Here is a 19,769-nt window from a genome sequence, read left to right as displayed (position 1 = left end):
AAGGTACTGGAGATTGAATCTAGGCCTTTTATACTGAGCTACATTCCCAGCCCTTTTTAATCTCTCTCTCTCTCTCTCTCTCTCTCTCTCTCTCTCTCTCTCTTACTAATTGTCAGGACCTCCCACTTTCTGGGCAGGCATTGTGCTACTGAGCTATAACACTGGCTGTTTTCTATATATTTTTGGAATAGGATCTTCCTTAAGTTGCCCAGGTTGGGCTCAAATTTGGAATCCTCCTGTCCCAGCTTCCCAGTCTCTGCCCATTGCCAAGGGAAATCATGGCCCCAAATTAGTTTTCTTCCCTTTTGTGGCATAAATCTTTTGAATATTTAAGACAGGGATGCAAAATTGAAGAATAAGAGATTTATTAGCATCACAGAGTCCCTTCCCCATCCAAGCATTCAGGTCTGGGGTCCTTGGTCAGTTGCAGGTTCAACCCGGAGGCCACTGGAGCTGTCGGCCTCCAAGTACATGAATGTGCAAGTGATACACAGATTGTGCGCCCAGTTTTCCATCATTGATCACTGAAATGAGCTTGAGGTTAGGGGGACCGGATCATGGGAGAGGTCAAAGAATGAAGGTCATATTGAAGAGTTGGAATTCACAGGAGGGGGTCCCAAGTCACTCACCAAGTCGGTATCCATCTCCCAGGCCCTCAGCCTTTGCTATCTTCTTGGCCACTAGGAGGAGGTGTCCTAGAAGCTACTGGGAGAGGAGAGGGACATAGGAAGCTTCATTCATAGAGAGCAAAACCTTAGTCTATGGTTCTTCCCAGGCAACCCCTGTCCCTGATTTCCCCACCTGCTGGTCTTCTTCCTCAGCATGGCTAATGCGAGGAATGGGCTTCTTAGGAATAACCAGGAAATGCACAGGAGCCTGTGGAGCTACATCACGGAACACAAGACACTGGGAGCAGTGATAGGCCAGAGAGCATCATGTTATTTTGTCAGGCTAGAATGGTGTTTATGAACTTTCTAAGGGGGCTGGGCCCTAAGGGGACCCCACCTGCTGGTCCTCATATAGAATGTCAGCTGGGAGGCTTCTGTCCAGAATCCGAGAGAAGATAGTTGGGGCTGCTCCTCCAGGAGCTGCCTGCTGGGCCTTGGCCACTTCATTCCCACCACTTGTACCTGAAGCTCCTCGGACCTGAAGATGGGTCAGACACACCAAAAGGGAGCAGTTGGCAATTTCCATGTCCTTAGTTGGGGCTGGGGTCTGACAGTTATTAAGTGCATCCTTCTAAGAATATATGAGTTGTTCCCACCCAAGGGAAATGTTTCTGAATTGTACTGCTTCAGCATCAGAGAGTAGGGCATATGATACTGGGTCTGTTTGGATAAGACAGTATCACTGTGTAGGATTCAGGTGTGCAATTGATTCCTGCTAATGTGCCTATGGAACACACTACTATACAGAGAAAAGGATCCAGAATGGGTGCCTCAAGATTAGGTCTAAGTTCCAATTCTACCATCAAACCACCTTTTTTTTTTTTTTTTTTTTTTCATCTTCGAAAATAAAAGGGTAATATGCATTATCTGTTAAGCCATTTGGACACTCTGTGTATTACTAGTCTATTTTCACTTATTTATATTCCTTGCTTTTTGATCTTTTAAGCCTTGTTACTTGTTTTATTTTTGGTTTAATGCATTTGCCCTGTTTATCAGTTGTTCCCTCATCTGGGTGTTACTTCTGATCTCTTCCTGTGGACTTTTAACTTTAGAAACTTAAGTGGCGTTGTATGAGCTCAATTAAGCGCACTCAGCTCCAGCGGATTGGAGGTAGAGTTGTTCCAGTTTCCCATGAACTCAGAGAAAGCTGAGTTCACGTGCATCTGTGCATCATGTTGAGTGAATCAGATTCCTCTGACCCCCAAAGTTGCTTCAGGAAAGTGGTAGGAATGAGAGGTTAATAGGGGTGCTTATTAAAAGGCTAGAGGGCCGAGGCTGGATACAAGAAGAGAAAGCTCACTTTTGCAGGGAACACTGGGGCGGCCGGGAGCAGGCCCCGAGCCAGCGAGGCATCACGCAAGCGGGAGGCGCAGCCCTGCACCGTCCTTGACCGGACCTAGGAGCCGGGCCTGTGCAGAACTGGCGGTCGTGGCCAGTTCAATTCTGCCTCCACCAGTCCGATCTCACCGCACAGTCCCTCAGCTGGGTCCTCTGAGCTGGGCAGCGGCTCTAAGAGACTGCTGGGCTGCGCGCGCCTTCGGGTGCCCGGAAGAGTGCTGCGCCTCCCCCCCTCCCCCCGGCGTCGCAGCCTGCGGGACCCCGTCCTCGTTTCGGCGGCCATCCTCACCTGCGCCCCCCGTGCCCCCGCGGCCGCCATAGCTCTGCGCGCCGCGCGCAAACTGGCAGCCAGCACCCTCGCCGCAGCCATTTTCCTGGGCTGCGAGACCCGCTCACCCGGCCAGCTCCACTCAGCTGCCGGAGGGAGGTGGGCTATTAGGTAGCGGGAGAGCGGTGGCCATTGGTCCACTTGGGCGGGCCCTGCCATCCCATTGGCGCACGCTTCTGGGCACTATTAGTCTATTGGCTCGGCTGCCCTGTAGGGGCAAGATCTTTTCATCCCATTGGCTGCTTCTGCCAACGAGTACCAATTTTCCGTTCTATCGACTTCGTGGTCCAATCAGTGCGCAAGTACCTTTTGGCTGGATTACGCTGTTTTCGCTGTGAGGTTAAAATCAAAGAATTAAGAAACCTCCCCGTAGTGTATTCTGTCTGACTTAGATAAACAACCTTGGGTTCAGGTTGAGGCCCCTGAGTGGTGGGGCTCTCTGCTTCTGGGCTTTTACTATATAGCTCCCTCACCTGTATTTTAGACCCGTTCCTGGCACCGGCCAGGAGGGCAGGGTTCTTGAGGGCACTGGGCGCGTGCTTGTTGGCTGCAGGAGCCGCTGGGGCGGATCTAAAGGTGACCTGCGCCGGAGTAGTTTTCCTTTGGTGCAACCTTTTCTCCCCAAGGGCAGTTTCAGACCCTTCACCAGCTCAAAGATTATAAAGGGCAATTCCTCCTTAATTTTATGCCTTAACACGTTCTCTTTATAGATTAAATATTATGCAGTGTCCAAGGTAGTTTTTTCATTTTTAAAAGATCGGGCGAGGATGGGAGTGTCCTCTTTGCTGCACTTATTTAAGGCAAAAGTAGTAGATACCCAGTGTTCTTTTCACAAGAGGGGATGCGATACATTTTCTTTGTATCAAGTTTGCGCTAGTGGAAATTTTGTTTTGATGTATGACCCAAGCATGGTCGGCCTACACCTGTAATCCCAGTACTTGGAAGGCTGAGACAGGTGGATCGCTGCAAGATGAAGGCCAGCCTAGGCTTCATAGTGAGTTTGAAGCTAATCTGAACTGTTAGGGCACATTTACAGAATAGCGGACTTGTAGGATATATGTTAGAATATGTTATGTTAGAAATCAGTTCATAGCCTGTGACTATGCTCATGCTCCTGTCAGGTAGCTAACCTTGTCTAGGCCCATGTTTCCCCTTAAGGCGTGTGGGTCAAATCCGTTGTGTCCGGCTTTTGTTTTAAAAATATGGTGATTCCAGCTTGCTTTAAGGGCTTCAAGGCCGGCATGTTTGGGGGAAGACTGGCCCAGTCAAGGACACTTTCAACCCTACCTGCTCTTCTCAGACCCTGCCCTTCCAGAATGTTCCTGTGCAAACCTGCCTGAGAATATGTGACATAATTCTTGTATCAGCTTTGTACTTTCCACTTGCATACCATATTTAAACTGAATTCAAACTTGACTCTGGGCTGGTGGTTTGAACTTCTGGGTTCCCCAGTCTTCCAGTAGTAAAAGTTGCCTTCTAACTCCTTAGTGCAGACTTCTACTTGGTTTGATACTTTTTTTTTTTTTTTTTTTTTTTTTTTGCTACAGGACTAGATGCTGCCTCAAAAATAAAACAAAGGCCAACTAAAACAGTGTCACACACACACACAAATATAAACATAGTGTCACAAAGACACTAAGACTAAGTTTTAGTTTGATGTTTCACATATAGAATAATTTGCCACAGTATCTTTAGGGTGGGTTTTTTGTTTTTTTTTTTTTTTGTACTAAGAATCAAATTCAGGACCTTGTACATGAGTTTGCTGAGCTATAACCCTGGCTTCTTTTCTTAGTTCTGAGAATTGAACCCAGGACCTTCTCACTGAGATACATACTCAGACTTTTTTTGAGACAGGATCTCATGGTGTATCCTCGGCTGGCCTTCAACTCAAAGCAGTCCTCTTGCCTTTGCCTCATGAATGCTGGGATTATAGGGGTTTGGCACCATGCACAGCTTCCCAGTCCTTTTGTAATTTTATTTTGAGGCAGGTTTTCACTAAATTACTAAATTTAAATTGCCCAGAGTTGCGGATGGCAAGATGGCTCAGTAGAATAAGCACTTCTCTGGCAAGCACAAGGGCCTGAGTACGATCCCTGGTTCCGAAAAAAAAAAAAAAAAAAAAAAAAAATTGCTTAGAGTGGCCTTGGACTTGTACACTTGCCCCAGCTTCCTATTTCTAGGTTTATGGCATATTCCATCATGCCTGGCAGTTTTGTTTTTTTATATTTATTTATTTATTTATTTTTTAATTTTTTATTTGTGTGTGTGTGTGTGTGTGTGTGTGTGTGTGTGGCCAGCTCAGCCCACCAGGGGGCGGCGCTGGCGGGCATGTGGTGCTGGGGGATTGAACCGCGGTCCCTGATGCTTTGCTAAGCTTGTTCTAAATAGGTGCTTTAGACCACTGAGCCATCTCACCAGCCCCAGTTTTGTTTTTTTAAACACACGGCTTGACACATATAAATGCTCAATTTTTTTTTTTTTTTTTTTTTTTTTTTGCGCAACTAGGGCTTGAACTCAGTCCCTTGCACTTGCCAGGGAAGTGCTTATTCCACTGAGCCATCTCCCCGGCCCCTTCAATAATTGTTGAATGAATAACATTAGGTGTTTTATTTCCTTTCACAATATAGGATAACATGTATGGGATATTATTATTCCGGTTAATTTTTCATGATCACATAGTGTATGTAAATGTACTTTGTAATGGCTGTATACTATTTCCTTGAGTGGATTTATCAGAGTAACTCTTACTCTGTTGTTGGCTATTAACTGATTTATGTGGATGTTATCATGGTACACATAACCAGTGTTGAGAAACCTTACTTCTAGAGTTAGTAAATCCCTGTTACGTAGCTAGCTATATTGCTGTTAGAAAGTCCTTCCTTCTCCATAGGGTCAGGGTTTTCTCCAGGGTCCTTGAAGTCTAGGTTGCTCCATCCCCCACCCCCAGAAGGCAGATGCTTCTTTAAATGGAAGGGAATGCAGAATGGCCTCTTCTCTGTGCCTCTGGATCACTGGAAGACCCTAGAGCTGCCTTGGATAAGGGGAGGGAATCATGGACCTGGGTTCTAGAAGAAGAAGACAAACAGCCTGGAGGGATAGTGAGTACAAAGCGCGTAGAAGTGAGTTAGTTCTTTGGATCCTCATAGAGACCAGGCAACATAGGTTATTCCTGCTTAGTAGGTTCAGAAACTGAGGTCCATGGAGGGAAAGTTCTCTCAAGTCCCAGGACGTACCAGTGTAAGACTCCCTACGCCCATTCAGCATCGCCTGTGGACTTCCTCAGTCCCCCCCCCCTTGCAGGTTCTGCTGCAGATCCATGGCTTGAAGGCTTCTCTATTCACAGCAGCTTCTTGTCTGGAAGCTGCACAGGCTCTGACTCCCCTCTCTGTACAGCACCTACTATCTGGCCCCTTAGAGACTTCTGCTCCTTTGATTGCTCCTTTTTTCACCTGTCATTTGCTTCCTGGCATCACTTTCCTTCCCTATTTGCACTGCCTCCTCTCTCCATATCCTCATCCCACTTTTGCCTTATTGTCCTAATAATCTTTCCTGAAACCCTCTCATCACCACCCTTTAATCTATTTTTTTTTCTTTTCTTCTCTAACTGGTTCTCATTTCTAACTGTACCCTAAACTATCCAGGACTTTCTTAAATGCCCTACCTTAACCACCCCTCACTTCACCTTTCTCTTTGTCTTGTTTCCCACCCTTAGTCCTTATAGGGGAACTTCCACAAGTTTCTGCTTCCTAAAGCATAGTAAAGGCTCCAAACTTTCTTCTTGGTTTTAGAATAGAATTTTCCCTGACTTCCCTCTCCTCCCTTTTTTCTTCCCTTCTCACCTCTCCTCTTTGACAGGGTCTTGTTCATTTGCCCAGGCAGGCCTTGAGCTTGTGACCTTCCTGCTTCAGCCTTCTGAGTAGGTTTGAGCCACTGCACCCAGCTGTGTTGTTCTTTTGTTCAGAGCAAATCCCTTCACCCCTGCCTTGACCTTATTCTCTCCCTTTGGTATCTTCTTACTGGGGAATCTCTCCTTTCTATTCTGCATCTTGCAAGGTCTTTTTGTCTACTGGTCTCTTCTCCTTTCCCTCCTAAAAAATGATTCCTCAATTCTGCAGATCTCTCTCTACATATTTTCTTTTTTTTTTTAAATGTATTTATTTATTTGTCAGAACTGGGGATTGAACTCAGGTCCTTGCACTTGCCAAGCAAGCACTTATTCTACTGAGCCATCTCCCCAGCCTTTTTAAAAATGTATTTAGTATAGGGTCTGCAGGGTCTACAGGGTCTCACCATGTAGATTGGACTCAGTGATTCTCCTGTTTTTAGTCTCCCAAGCGCTGGGATTACAGGTGTGTGCCACCATGCCTAGTCTCTCTCTACATATTTTCTGATATTTCTGTACCTTTCACCTAAGCTGCTGCTGCAGCTTCTCTTCTCCTTCTTTTAAACCCAAGCTGGCCATGAACTCCCACTGATCCTCCTGTCTCAGTTTCCTGAGTGCTGGAATTACAGGTATAAGTCACCATTCCTGGTGATACACCTACGCTTCTTGAAGAGACTCCAACTCACTGCTGTTTGGCTTCTGCCTCCACTGTACCAATGTGAAACTGTACTCTCTGAGGTCTCCAAAGAATTTCTAGTTGCAAAATCCAACGGGTACGTCTCAATCTTGATCTTATAGAAGCCCCAGCCATACCAAAATCATTTCTCATTCTATCCTTGCAATTCCCTCCCTTCTTGACTTTCTTGAAGCCACTTCAGTTCTCAAGTGAGAGCTAGCCGTTTAAATGTGGGTGTGATGGAGACAGATGCTGGTGCTATCTCTTGGCCCCAGTAAGTGCTGCTGACTCTAAGGTCTTGGAGATGGGTTAGGTTATGGCTTTTCCTGCCACATACAAAGCCAGGTTAGATTCTAGTGACTTTCACTTTATTGCTGATGTGGCTGGGCTCAGAAAGGCCTGTGCCAGCTGTTGACAGCATATATCGTTGCAGGAAGAAAGAACAGAAGTGAATGGGTCAGGTATTCGGGTCAAATTTGGGGCCAGACTGGAGGCCAGATGGGCCAGGAAGTGCAGGGGGACTTGGCTGGGAACTGGAATGATGAGAAAGCCCTTGCGCCTGGCGGGCCTCAAAGTTAAGGTTGTTGGTGATGGCTTCTTGGAGGTCAGGCATCTCAGCAAAAGGCACATAGTCTGCTCCTGGGGGTGGAAATCAGTGTGGGAAATGGATGTGTAGGATGGAATGAGGGAGTGCAGGGGTGCTGGAGGGTAGAGCTGAGGGCGGGAGTGTCTTTCTGTCTGTAGATGCTGGGTAGCCCTGTCCCAGGGTGCTGTCTCACCATAAGGCCTCCTTCCTCGTCTTCTGGTCTCCTTGGTCTCAAAGTAAGTCTCATGTTCCTCCCAGCGCTTGTCACAGGCCGCGCAGAGGAAATTAGACTCAAAACCATTGCAGGAGCAGCCTGGGACAAAGGGGCAACTGAGAAGAATATAGGGAATTGGGGTACCCCTATAGACTGATACATTCTTGTCTCTTCCTTACCTGCCACATACCCAGGTGTCTCTCCTCTCAGCCCTCACTGTCCCTTGCCCCCGTCCACACTCTGCTTTTCTCTTCTTTCCACCCCAATGCTCTCCTTGTACTAGGCGTTACCATGATGCCTGCAGGGATGGGCTCCATTGGCTGCGTGGTCTTCATGGCTGTGTTTGCAGCGACACTGGGCCCTCCAGGCCTTGGGGTTGAAGGTGGCTCGTCTCCTGAGCCAGAACTCACCCACTTCCTCTGGGCGTGAGGGAATGAAGCAGAATATGATGCAGTGGCACTGGCTCACATTGCAGGGCACAGATATATCTATGGGAACGGAGATGGGTGGTAAGGTTTGACCAGAACCTCCTAACATTTGGACTTTCTCATCCCACCCTACCAATACAACTTGCACTCAGGCAACCTTCCAGCCCCATACATCCCAGGACTCAACAGAGTACTTCTGTGGCTCCACTCTGGAGAAGCCTCTCCTGTACCTGAGATGATCTGGTGTTGTTTCAGCAAGTGTCCACAGAAGCACTTAGACTCATCCCCAATCCGGTAACAGTCCCATAGGTAATGTGGACAACGCCAGCCAATATAGAGACCTAAGTGCAAAAGATTGAATATATAGCAGAAAATGAGAAATTCTAAGGGTCCCCAGTATTCTAACCCATCCCTTGGGGTGGGATGGGACTCACCACTACCCCCATGAACATTTATTTCTGCCCAACTGCCCTCACCTCTACCCCTTAGATTTTTTTCTTCAAGGCTTTTTTACCATCCCCTAATTGTTTTCAGTTCTCTTCTATCCTATGAGCCACACCATCATGTAATCACAGGACTCTTATGTGTCATTTGAAATCTCAACTAGGATTCACCTCTTCCAAAAAAATTGCCCCTGATTTCTCCTGTTTGCTACGCCCCTCCTCTTGCCTTCTATAGTTCCTACTGTGGCTCCTCACACTCAGTGACTGTTCACTTGTATTCCCATTATTCTATGAGCTCCTCGGGGAAACACTGATGTGTTCATCCAATATCTCTAATCCCAGCACAGGACTTGGCACAAAATAGATGTTCAGAGGAGCAAATTCCTTCAGGGGAGAAGAGAGACCCAACATTCCAGGCAGGCATAAATCTGATGTCCCATAGGAGGAGAAAGAATTTTGACTACAGGCAGGATCACAGTTCGCAGTTCTGTGCTTCAGGACAGGTATTCTTGTCTTACCCATAGTTTTTCAGGATCTAAAGCCTATTCAGATGTGACTTTTGGCTTGGCTGCTTTGGTTGTGACACTGATAGCCTGTAGGACCAGTGCCTTAGTATACCAGGGAGGTTTGGTTGAGAGCACCAGGTATAGGCAGAGTCACAATGGGGGTGGGTGGGAGCCAGGATTCCATGAGAGGAATTCTGAACTCTGTCTAGAACAGCAAGACACAAAGTGAGGTACAGAGGGGAACAAGAGTTTATTATGTTCATGTATAAAAGTCTATGCCCACAGATCAAGTCCAAGCACTGTTACAGGACTCAGTGCCCAGTGTTTAGATGAAGAGTTTAAAAAGGAAGACTAGACCTAGGATTCTAGTCTATTATTTTATTCAGTGCTTTTCAAGAAGAAAAATTGGCATCTGGCTGTTGATTCCATTCTCTGCCCTGACTCCAAGCTCCTTTTTGTTCTGAGTGGACAAAGACTAGCAGGGGAAGACACTATCTGGGCCACCACTCTCACAGCAGTGTAGTCCAGTCACGTGACTCCATGGTCACACTTGTATGATAGTATCTCTCTATGACTAGGTGTCTCCACACGCCACATAGGTGTCTTTACAGGAAGGATGTCTTTGTCCAGACCCCTCTCTGGAGCTTCAGGCCCATTCAGCCTTTTTCAGGAACATGTTCCATGAGCACTTCTATGTGTTATATCCAGCTTTCTTTCCAAACCCAGTCCTCATCTTTGGCCTTCTCTTCATCCAACACACATTTATCTAGCATCTACCCTATTTTAGGCATCACCATCTAACCAGCTATTTAAGCCAAAAACTTAGGTGCCAGTACACACATTTTCCGTTATTACACACATCCAACAATCCAGTAGTAAATTTGGCCTTGTCAGCATTTTGTGAATCTGTCCACTTTGCTCTTCATACCTACTTCTTAACTAATATACCAAGGCCTCTTGCTGTAACTTTGCTGTCTCCAACCTTGGCTTTCTCCAGTCTGTTCTGTTGCCAGAGTGCTCTTCCAAAAACGCAAATCTGCTCATGTTTCTGTCCTATTTAAAATCTTTTAGCAAGTCTCAGTTGCCATTAGGATATAATCCCAACTCTTTAGCTTGGCACAGATGTGCTTCCACAGCTCTTCCCTTCCAGAGCTGAGCTGGCTACTCTCAATTTCTTCATGCACCAGGCATCATGCATTGATTGCTACAGTGTCCTAAGATATCCTATCTAGTCATATCTCACCTTACTCTTCTCTAGAGTTGACCACCTTTTCTTACATTGTACAGATATGAGCTGAACAGGCTTTCCTTCTAAGGCTTATTTCTCTAGCACCCAAGAATCAATGTCCCTTTTCTTTGCTCCTGTAGCACTTTGGGTATAAGAATTACTGAAGTGAGTTGTGATTATTCTTTTACTCATTTGAGTGCAAATAACTTGAGTGATTTTGTCTTTAAAATCTTACCAGCCAGTCCCACTACTTCTACAATTTGCTCAAAACCAGCACACATTAAATGTTTGTTGAAATAATTTTTTTAAAAAGCTTACATTTGACATTTCTTTACACAGCATGTACTGTTATGGGGTACTGACTATCCAAAGATTCAGGGTTCTCTAATTTTAGAAGGGGACTTCAAATATCTTTGTTCAGATTAAATGATATTTAAATTTTGTATGAGCTTCCTATTTTAGCCAGGAAAATAAAGACCTGCAAATTGAAAAAGGAAGAGAGGGGTGGGAGAAGAGAAGAAGAGCAGCCCTGCCCTTGAAGAGTAGATAGGAGTCCAAGAAGAGAAGTCATGGGCCAACAGATCTGACATTTGCAAGAAAATAAGAATAATAGAAGGTGTTAAAATAAGCAAAAAAGCCATTTCAATGCCTGAATTAAACAGAAACAAATGAGGTCTCTGTGATGTTCTTGGCCCAAGGTAGAGACTCCCTGAATGGGAACAGGGAAAGGATATGGAACCACCTGGTTATCCTTTTGACTTAGTTCTGTTCTCATGATAAGGGGAAAAGGAAGCACAAAGACCACAATAAACATAGTGACATCATTCAGTCTGGATCCCCTAGAATCCTTATAGCAGGCCAGGGTGGCCTTCTTCCTGAGGTTAGTATCTCTGTAGATGTGAAGCTCAGTAACACAGGCAGACATGCTCACATACAAGTTGCTACTGTTGACACAGCTCATCTGCACAACAGAAATACAGACAAATACAGCATGCTACTGACAGGAGCACCTGGGCTGAAACTCAAGACTCAATAGGCCTAGGAAACAGAATTCTTCTCTTTAGTGGGAAGTCCTAAAACTTTAGGGTACACGAGTGATCACAGATTGGCATGCAGGTGATAGCCTTTAGTGGACGTCCACCAAAGGAGCCAAGGTCATTTCCTATATCCAGATAAGAAGACTCCTGGAGACTTTTCAGGATCCTCAGCCACCTCCGCCTTAGGATCTGTCTGCTGCAGGCTATCTGGGGCCTAGACTGGGGACTGGCCTCTAGGTCTTCTCTTTTTAACAAAATTTTATGCAGTCAGTGGCCCTACCTGGGCTTTATATGATTATCTCTTTTTTGTCAGCCCATACTGATATTTTTGGGCCTGCCTCCTTGCTTCCCTTCTAGGCAGGTGGCATAGTCATTTCCACAAGGAGCAACTATTCACTGAACAGGCAGTTTCCCACATATACCGGTTTAGATGATGTCCACTGGCCTGTTACAGGCACCTATCTGAAATGCCATCTGGGCTCACCTGTCTGGATGGCATTAAGGGCTGCATCCTTCTCCCATTGGAAAAGATGATTCATCTGAGCACCAAACTGTTCTCTGTGCATTGCCTTGGCCATCTCCACCAGTTCTGCCTGCTTAGCAGGGACCACTGGGTGGCCTGTGTAACCTAGGAAGGGAGGGGCTAAGTAAACAAGGAGGGATGTGAAGGGGCTCTAAAACTAAGACAAAGGGGCCAGGTGTGGGGGTACACAACTGTAATCCCAGCACACTATGGGAAGCTCAGGCAGGAGGAATGCCATGACTTCAAAGCCACCCTGGTTTGCACAGTGAGTTTAAGACCAGTCTGAACTACATTGGCAGGATCCTGTCTCAAAATAAATAAATAAATAGTAAAACCAAACCAAACACATACACACACACACACACACACACACACACACACACACACACAAAACCAAACAAACAAAAAACTCAACCCCTCAAAATCTCCAAAACAAAAAAAAAGTAAGACCTAAGAGAAATGGACATTTACAAGAATAACCCAGATCCCTCATCCTAGGCCGATGACAGTAATAAGTACAGGGAAAAGGGCAAGGGTAATTACGGATAATTCCTTTCTTCCCCTTTTTCTTGTGCTGCTGGTACCCAGGCTGGGCTGTGTGAGCCATGTCACTGGTATCCACTATGTTCTTGTCTTTTTCTGCCTCTTCCTTCTGTTTTGAAGATGTGTCCCTGTATACATGGATTGAAGAGCCTGAAAGGGAGTGCTCTGGAAGGTGCTCAAATTCAGGGACCTGAGAGGACCTCTTCACCCATTGGACTTCCCTGGAGGGAGACTCGGAGAGGAGGTTTTCCCCCAAAGCATCAGAGGGCGACACAGAAGCACCAGTTACCGATGACACCAAAGGAGGCTTAGAGGTATGGGACTGTAAAGGGGTTTCAGCAGCAAGGGGCTCTAAAGGAGTCTCAGAGACAGAGGGCTCCAAAGGGGTTTCAGAGGTAGGGAGAGCCTGTAAGTCTTCAGCAGAGGGGTCTTTTGATGAAGGGTGTTCTTTTGCATCCATGGTGGTAGCGATATCTTCCTCTTCTGCGATCCTATCTGCTTCCATCTAGTGGTAGAAGAGGGTACAGGCTTTATTAGGTTGGAATTGGAGAGATCTTCAAGTTAAGGCAGAGCCCAGGGCTCCCAAGGGGTTATGGAATTAGGATAAGGCTTTATCGCACCTGAGACACAAGAGTTCTGGGTTTCAGAGTATGATACCAGGAGGCCCACTCAAGTGTCCAGACCTCATGTGTTAAGTTGCCTTCACTTGTTAGGGAGCTGGAGCTTAGAGAAAGGCTGAAGTAGTCAGAATGCCATCAGTAGATGGTAGCAGAGAACCATGCCCAGAAGGAAGCCCATATCCAGGTACTTGGTCAGTCCAAGAGTAGGGTCTTAGGCAACCTGGAGGTCAGGCTGTGGAGTCCCAGAACTTGGAAATAACATTCCGAAGTTGGGATTGGCTCCTGAGTGGGAGAATACATAAAGTAGGACCCTGTGTGTAGTCTGTTTTTGTTGTTGTTGTTGTTTAGGGACCACAAATGCCCTCCTTTGCCATTCCTGTTCAAAGCTTCAACTACTTCTAGTGGTAAACTGCTGACTTCTATTTCCACATTTCCAGATTTTAATCCGTGCGCTTTAACTTCTTGCTGGTCATTTCTAACTGGTGTTCTACAGGCATCAAAACTGAATTCTGGGAATTAGTCTTCTCCTTGTCTATAGTTGCCCATCTTCTAATAGGTACCAAAAATATATCACTTCTTAAATTTATCAGAGCTTTCTTGAACTCATCAGAGACTTTCCAGAGTGGAAGTTTGGTAAGGGAACTAGGATCATTGGTAGGATAATGGACCTCTGCTTTTTTCCCTCCAATTTTGTTCAGGGTCTCGTTATCTTCTGCCTAGGTTGCATAATAACTTTATGCTTCCATTTCCATCCTTATCATTACTAATCTATTCATCTATTCTCTTATTAATAAAAAAATGGTATCTGAAGGTAGAGAGGCAGAGCTGTGAGGAGACAATTGAAAGGAGAGAACTGTGTGAAAGGGAGGGTAAGAATGAAAAGTAGCCATGCAGGGAAAGAAGGGACACATTGAAGGTTGGGGGTGGGCACTGAGAAACTATGTACCTCTGGGCTTTGGCTTGTTAGAAGTCCTTAGGTTAGGATCTTGCCATAGGTTGGAGAAGTGTTAGTTCGAGGGAGGAAATGCTCTTGGTTGTGGATGAGCAAGTTGCAGGTGCTGGAAACTGAAAGAAATTTACAAAGAGTCTAATCTTACACTTTTTCTCAGGCATTGTGCTAAGCATTGGACTCAGTGGAGTTTGGTACAGAGACTTAACTAACAATGACAACACAAATGAGCTGATGTGCTTAAGTAAATGTAGGATATTGTGAGCAGGGAGTCTGCCTAATTTATCCTGTAAAGATGTCCAGAAGAGTCTTCCATCTTGACTAGATCAAGCAAGATCTTTCCAAAATGCAAATCCAACACTGCCTTCCCTCGCTTAAAAACATTACTGGCTCAGCCTAAATTAGTAAGTCCAAATTTCTTGGTCCTTGTATTAAAAGATCTGTCATCATTTGCATCATCAGAGAATTTTTGCCTTAACTATTCTTTATCCTGATATTTCCCATGCTCCTGAGATACTAGGCATAGCTCTTAAATTAATCAGAGCTTTCCTGAACTCATTAGAACCTTTCCTGAGTGGAAGTTTGGTAAAGGAATTAGGGTCAAGGGTAGGATAATGGGGCACAAGGTGGCCAGAGTCAGCTAGGGGAAAAACAAAAGGGTATCTGAAGGTAGGGAGCCAGAGGCTGTGAGGAGAGGAGTGAAAGGAGAGAACTGTGTGAGGGGGGAGGGTAAGAATGAAAAGTAGCCAGGTAGGGACAGAAGGGACATATTGAAGGTTGGGGGTGGGCACTGAGAAACTACCTACCTCTGGACTTTGGCTTGATTGTTAGAAGTCCTTAGGTCAGGATCTTGCCATAGGTTGAAGTGTTAGTTCAAGGGACGGAACTCTCTTGGTTGTGGATGAGCCGAGTTGCAGGTGCGAGTTGCAGGTGCTGAGAACTGAAAGAACTTGCCTGAAACTCTTTGGGGACCTGGGCATTTGTAGATTTTTTTACAAAGGATTCTGGCTGACCTGGGGAAGGGTGGTAAGAGGGAGGGACAAGATTTCTGAGCCGATGTAGATGAGGGAGGGGCTTGACTGAAACCTCTAGAACCTGGGTCAGGAGAAGGTTCGGTCACCAGGGCAACCGGACCACCTAGTAGTCGCCATGACAACACGAGTCTGGTCACTTCCTATGTAGATAAGGTTTCATGGCGAGGGGTGGGGATGGGGAGCATCATTGGACCCGATTGGGGGTTTGAGCGTGTCCCTTGGAGGGAATGTGTGGATATTGTGCTACATCCATGAGGAATATAGGTTTGTAGGGGTCTCTGTAGGGTTCTTATAGATCTGTGGTACGAACTCTGCGAGAGCTGAGAGAACCTGGGGGTCCTGGGACTCTGTTGTTTGGGCGAGAAAGACAAGATCTCAGGTCTCTGGGGCTGGGGCGGAGTCTGTTTCTGAAGCCCCACAGCACGAAGTTAGAGGCCAATGGAGTAATGCAGAAGGCGGGCTTTACTGAGAGGGACCAATGGAACTGCAAGAGGGGCGGGGTGTCATAGACGTCAGCTCGGGGCCGCCGCCGCGGGCCTGGTTATCACCGGTTCGGCGCAGCCCGGAGTCGCCCAGGCCTGAACTCCTATCCAGGTCCCGGACCCAGGCCCTAGGCCCACGAGGACACCAGAGGTCACCCCCCAGGGGTGGGGAGCGGAGTCGCGGGTCAGCGCTGCGAGCGCCCCGCGCTGGCCTGTTCGGCCCCGCCCCCGCCCCGGGCCATGGCCCAGCCCTTGTCCCGGCCCCTCGTCCTATCCCAATCCCAGCCTTGGCCTCCGGCCCCGCCCTCGCCCCGCTTCCCAAATCTGTCCCAGCCCGGGCCTGGGTCCTTGCGGATGCCCAAGTCCAGGTCCCAGTCCAGACCCCCTCTTCAGTCCCGGTCTCTGGCCTGGTCCCCATCCTTGCCTCGGCCCCCATTCCACCCTCTGTCGCAAATTCCAGCCCAGCCTCTGTCCCCACCCGATTCCCAGCTTTTGCTTAAACCCCTGGCTCAACCCCGACTCTGGCTCCATTCCCCAACACAGTCCTTCCTTCCACCACACTCCCTTCCCCTGTTCAGACCTCAGTGCTCAGCCCAGCCCAGCCCATTATCTCAGCCTTTGCCCTCATCTCTGTGTTTGCCCTCCTCACTGGCCCCCCGTCTGTCTCATACTTTGCCCCTCTCCCAGCCTCGACTCAGGTCTGGGCTCCAGCTGCCGCCAGCCCTGTTGCTGCTGTTGCTGTTCTCTGTCCTTGGCCCTGGGGCTGGTGAGTGCAGAAGCAGGAAAGATTGAGATAAGGATGGGGTTCTGGCAGGAAGGGGTGGGTTGAAAAGATTCAGAAGAGATGGGACCTGCGGAACTAGATCACTGGAGAAGAGGTGGGGAGAATAAGGAGTAGAGAGGAACTGGCAACGTCAAGAGTGGTTCAGGGGTGTGTGTGTGTGTGTGTGTGTGTGTGAGTTGAGGCTCGGCTGGTGATCAACAGACCCTGGGACCAGGGCTTTGATTTTGTTTCCTGGTGTCCATCTTGACCCCACTTGACTCAAGCTTTCTGGGAAGTTTTGAGGACTTTGTTCCTTATGTTGGTTTAGTTTGCTAGGGGAGATATGGGCCCACACCACAAACCTCTAGTCTAGGTTAGGAGGTTATGGCATAAACCTTTGAGAGATTGGGCAATGCATTCAAACAGGGTTAAGAAAATAGTTTGAAGATAACATGTAGCAAACCGATGGATGTAGAATAGTTGTCATTATAATGAGTTTTCTTGTAATAAGTCTTTTTTCCAAGCAAGCTTGATTTGCCTATGAATAATTCCTGATACTTTTAGATCAGGGTTGAACCCCAAAGGCCGTTTTAGAGATGCAAAATTGAGGCTCACTGAGGGAGCAGTTTGTGGTTTTTTTTTTTTTTTTTTTTTTTTTGTGGAACCTGGGATTGAACCCAGGCCCTTGCACTTCAGGCAAGCGCCTATTCTACTGAGCCATCACCTGGGCTCGGAGGGAGCAATTTGTTTAAGGTCATACCACATAAAAATGGCGGTGCTGGGGCTAGAAAAATGATTTCCTAACTCCTTTCCCATACTAGTGTCCCCTACCCCCACTTTAATTATACATAATAGAAAACCAGACCCAAGTGGGGAAAGGCCCTAAGCAATTTCTTTTCTCTCCAGTCACCCACAGGGGACTTTATTTACAAGCTGTTTCTCATTTGCCAGATGTCACCAGCCAGCCCAGAAAGTCACTTGGGTAGGAATGAGAAAGGTCCAACTCCTTAGTGGCTAATGAAGAGGGCAGGGAGTGTGCTGTACTGATAGCTTCACCATGCAGTGACTGTACTGTGGTCCTCATGTCAGCCTCCAGCCACCTCTGCTGGGCAGCAGTCTAACCCTAACCCTGCTGAGTCTTTGGCAGCAAGAGCTCATAGAGCAGCTGGGGTCAGGAAAGGGTTTCCTTGAGCTCAATGGGCCTTGTTCAGTGTACAGGCTTATGATCAATGCACACCAGTGGTCACAGCCTCTACAGAGATGTCTGGGTGCTTATTTGCCTGTGTGTTAACTGAGAAACTATTTGGAATGCTGACCTGTGCAGTGTGTGCATGTACTTGTGTGTTGGTAAATGTAGGCTTGTGTGCTGTGTAGGTACATGTGAGCTGATGTGTTCTCTGAGTGCCAGTGTTGTGTGTGAGGGGGTGGGCACTTGTGGTCCGTGCACATTTCTCTTCAGCTTTGCCTGCTGATTGTGTGTTCTACTCAGAAGTGGAGAGTTCCTATGTTGGAGGCAGGACCGGGTGCCTCTCCCAGCTTATAGAAGCAATCCATCCATAGCTAGTCAATCTCCTGAAGGGAAGAAGCCATAGAATGAGAGGAGGCTCAATGTTGATTACTGCTGCTGACAAATTGGGCACTCAGAGGCAGCAGCCAGTCAAGTTTTAAGTTTTGGTGGGAAGAATCCATACTAACTAGACCAATTTGTAGTTTCCACCCATACCACTGTAGTGGTTTCTTCAAAAGTCCGTTGAACAAGAGGCCAGGGAGATGGCTCAGTGGAATAAGCGCTTCCCTGGCAAGCGCAAGGGCCTGAGTTCAATCCCCGGTTCCGTGAAAAAAAAAAAAAAAAAAAAAAAGAATCCATTGAGCAGAAACACTAAGCTGGTAAGGGGAAAAGGGTGGCAATAATCACAGAGTATACAGACCTGAAAGTTATAAAGATACAGAAGTGGGTTTGGCAAAGAGCACTATATAGGCCTGACTGTAGGCAGGATGGCCCTTAATACTGTCAATCAGTGCTTTGGTCATTAGCTGCTATTCATGCTAGCTCTGTGTGGATATGTGCTGATGGACTGACCAACATGTCTCCTGACAATAGCCATGACTGATAGATGACCCATCTCTGGTCCCAGCTTTGAGGAGGAACAACTCTTTATGGCCAGCAGAGGGTGTTCCAGAACTCTTCTTTCTTATAACAATAGTATCTGGGCTGCTCAACTCTTCACCTTTGGCTTCCCATTTGTCACAACCAAGGCTCCTGGAGAGCCTGTCTTCCCCATCACCTGGTCATATTGCCCTTCATCCATCATAGATGCATCTCCTCTGTTCTCCAAGTGCTGTGCCGAGCCTCTCTCGGGTCCTGAGCACTGCTCAGTGTGCAGGTTAGCAATTCTTTGCTGACGGTTGAGATTGATCATATGGATGGAATCAGAAAGACTTGGGTGCAGCCACAGCCTTTGAAGAAAAGCACAGGCCAGTATAGGCCCATTGGCCTCCACCTACCTAGGGCAGCTCTTAGAGCATGACTTGAAGTCACCTCAGTTTATACACAGTTTAGAATGCCTTAATCAGTGTTCCCTCCTCTAGCAGTGATCCTTTTCCAGATGTCTCCATTATTTCAGACATCTAATTTTTGAGGTTGTGTCTCCCATCTTCAGAGAGGGAGATCATCAGACTAGGTAAGCCCTGTGGGTGTTTTCTGCTTGGCTGAAAACTCCCCTCCAACGAGGGCCTGTCTTCTTTGCTGAGCTAGCAAGAGCAACTGGGCTACTCTCACCCTGACAGATTTTTTTTTTTTTTTTTTTTGTGCAGAACCAAGGATTGAACTCAAGCCCTTACTCTTGGCAGGCAAACGCTTATTCTACTGAGCCATCTCCCTGGCCCCCTCACCCTGACAATTTCGGTGCCCATGTGTTTTCTGACTAGTGTGTAACTTTGCTGCTTACTTCCCATCTCCCACTTTGGCCTGTACCCAACATTCCCAAGTGGTTTGAGGTTCCACTGGGCTCCAAATGACTGTCTCACCAGGTTTCCCTGTGCAGAGATGCCCCTCAATACCCGTCCTGACCCTAGAGGTTCTGATGACTTTTCCTGGGCACTCTTGTGGTGACCTGATAGCTCCTGTTCTCGCCTCTGCCACCCAAGTAGGCCCCTTGCAGCCTTCCCACACCTTCCCCTCCCTTCTCCTGTGTTGAACCAGTATACAAAAAGCTCTTGTGAAGCTTCTGAGGGTTTTCACTGCTTCTAACCACAGGGGAACAGAAAGGGGCAGAAAATAAACAAGTTACAGAGTTCCATGCTGACTCCTAAGCCCCACAGGTGGAGTTCTGTTCAGTGGCTTAAGAGTCCATGCCAGTACACACAGACACAGACAAACACACACACACACACACACACACACACACACCCCTCCCTCCCTTCTTCCCTCCCTCCACAGGTCTGTTTTGTTACACTCGGTAAGAAGAGAGCAGTGGTTCCTAAATGAGGGGGCAGCTGGAGATCATATAAAGGGTCATGA

General features: G+C 47.1%; 3 protein-coding genes across 10 annotated transcripts in view; 1 reads left to right on the top strand and 2 right to left on the bottom strand.

Annotated features, from left to right (window-relative positions):
* Positions 1–348: 348 nt before the first annotated feature.
* On the bottom strand, positions 349–2,444 carry Hint2 (histidine triad nucleotide binding protein 2). Of its 2 annotated transcripts, none has more exons than XM_023716010.1 (5): positions 2,296–2,444; positions 1,006–1,146; positions 802–876; positions 630–702; positions 349–524 (listed from the first exon to the last, which is right to left on the bottom strand). In XM_023716010.1, exons 1-5 carry the CDS (start codon positions 2,374–2,376, stop codon positions 433–435), a joined length of 462 nt encoding a protein of 153 aa, XP_023571778.1. In that variant the 5' UTR covers positions 2,377–2,444; the 3' UTR covers positions 349–432. The 2 variants fall into 2 exon arrangements, with proteins under 2 accessions (XP_023571778.1, XP_004631916.1); XM_004631859.3 differs by having other exon boundaries at positions 802–906; positions 2,296–2,440.
* A 4,871-nt stretch (positions 2,445–7,315) lies between these two features.
* Positions 7,316–14,050, bottom strand: Fam221b (family with sequence similarity 221 member B). Its single transcript, XM_023715978.1, has 7 exons — positions 13,968–14,050; positions 12,402–12,906; positions 11,820–11,963; positions 8,352–8,462; positions 7,984–8,181; positions 7,673–7,792; positions 7,316–7,532 (listed from the first exon to the last, which is right to left on the bottom strand). Exons 2-7 carry the CDS (start codon positions 12,904–12,906, stop codon positions 7,351–7,353), a joined length of 1,260 nt encoding a protein of 419 aa, XP_023571746.1. The 5' UTR covers positions 13,968–14,050; the 3' UTR covers positions 7,316–7,350.
* A 1,462-nt stretch (positions 14,051–15,512) lies between these two features.
* The window catches only part of Tmem8b (transmembrane protein 8B), a 22,866-nt gene continuing 18,609 nt past the window's right edge, over positions 15,513–19,769 (top strand). For 5 of the 7 annotated variants that reach the window (XM_023715974.1, XM_023715973.1, XM_004631857.3 and 2 more), the window contains exon 1: positions 15,543–16,252. In XM_023715974.1, coding sequence (XP_023571742.1) covers positions 15,727–16,252 — 526 coding nt within the window. In that variant the 5' untranslated portion in view covers positions 15,543–15,726. Of the gene's footprint in view, positions 16,253–19,769 lie in introns of all 7 variants that reach the window. The other 2 variants (XM_004631858.2, XM_023715977.1) reach the window with 2 other exon arrangements.

The sequence above is a fragment of the Octodon degus genome, unplaced genomic scaffold (assembly GCF_000260255.1).
Source record: "Octodon degus isolate 3935 unplaced genomic scaffold, OctDeg1.0 scaffold00045, whole genome shotgun sequence".
Classification (NCBI taxonomy): Eukaryota; Metazoa; Chordata; class Mammalia; order Rodentia; family Octodontidae; genus Octodon; species Octodon degus.
Note: the sequence above shows the minus strand (reverse complement) of the source record. Positions and strands in the feature narration are given on the sequence as shown.

What these genes read in the sequence shown, in the direction of transcription:
- Hint2 (XM_004631859.3), bottom strand. Translation starts at nt 2,376, where the DNA reads ATGGCTGCGGCGAGGGTGCTGGCTGCCAGTTTGCGCGCGGCGCGCAGA. An exon ending in TTCTATATGAGGACCAGCAG is followed by an intron (nt 907 to 1,005) that starts GTGGGGTCCCCT and finishes CACTGCTCCCAG; the next exon opens with TGTCTTGTGTTCCGTGATGT. An exon ending in GGGAGATGGATACCGACTTG is followed by an intron (nt 525 to 629) that starts GTGAGTGACTTG and finishes AGCTCATTTCAG; the next exon opens with TGATCAATGATGGAAAACTG.
- Fam221b (XM_023715978.1), bottom strand. Translation starts at nt 12,906, where the DNA reads ATGGAAGCAGATAGGATCGCAGAAGAGGAAGATATCGCTACCACCATG. An exon ending in ACAACACCAGATCATCTCAG is followed by an intron (nt 8,182 to 8,351) that starts GTACAGGAGAGG and finishes CCGTTCCCATAG; the next exon opens with ATATATCTGTGCCCTGCAAT. An exon ending in ACGAGGAAGGAGGCCTTATG is followed by an intron (nt 7,533 to 7,672) that starts GTGAGACAGCAC and finishes TTCCACCCCCAG; the next exon opens with GAGCAGACTATGTGCCTTTT.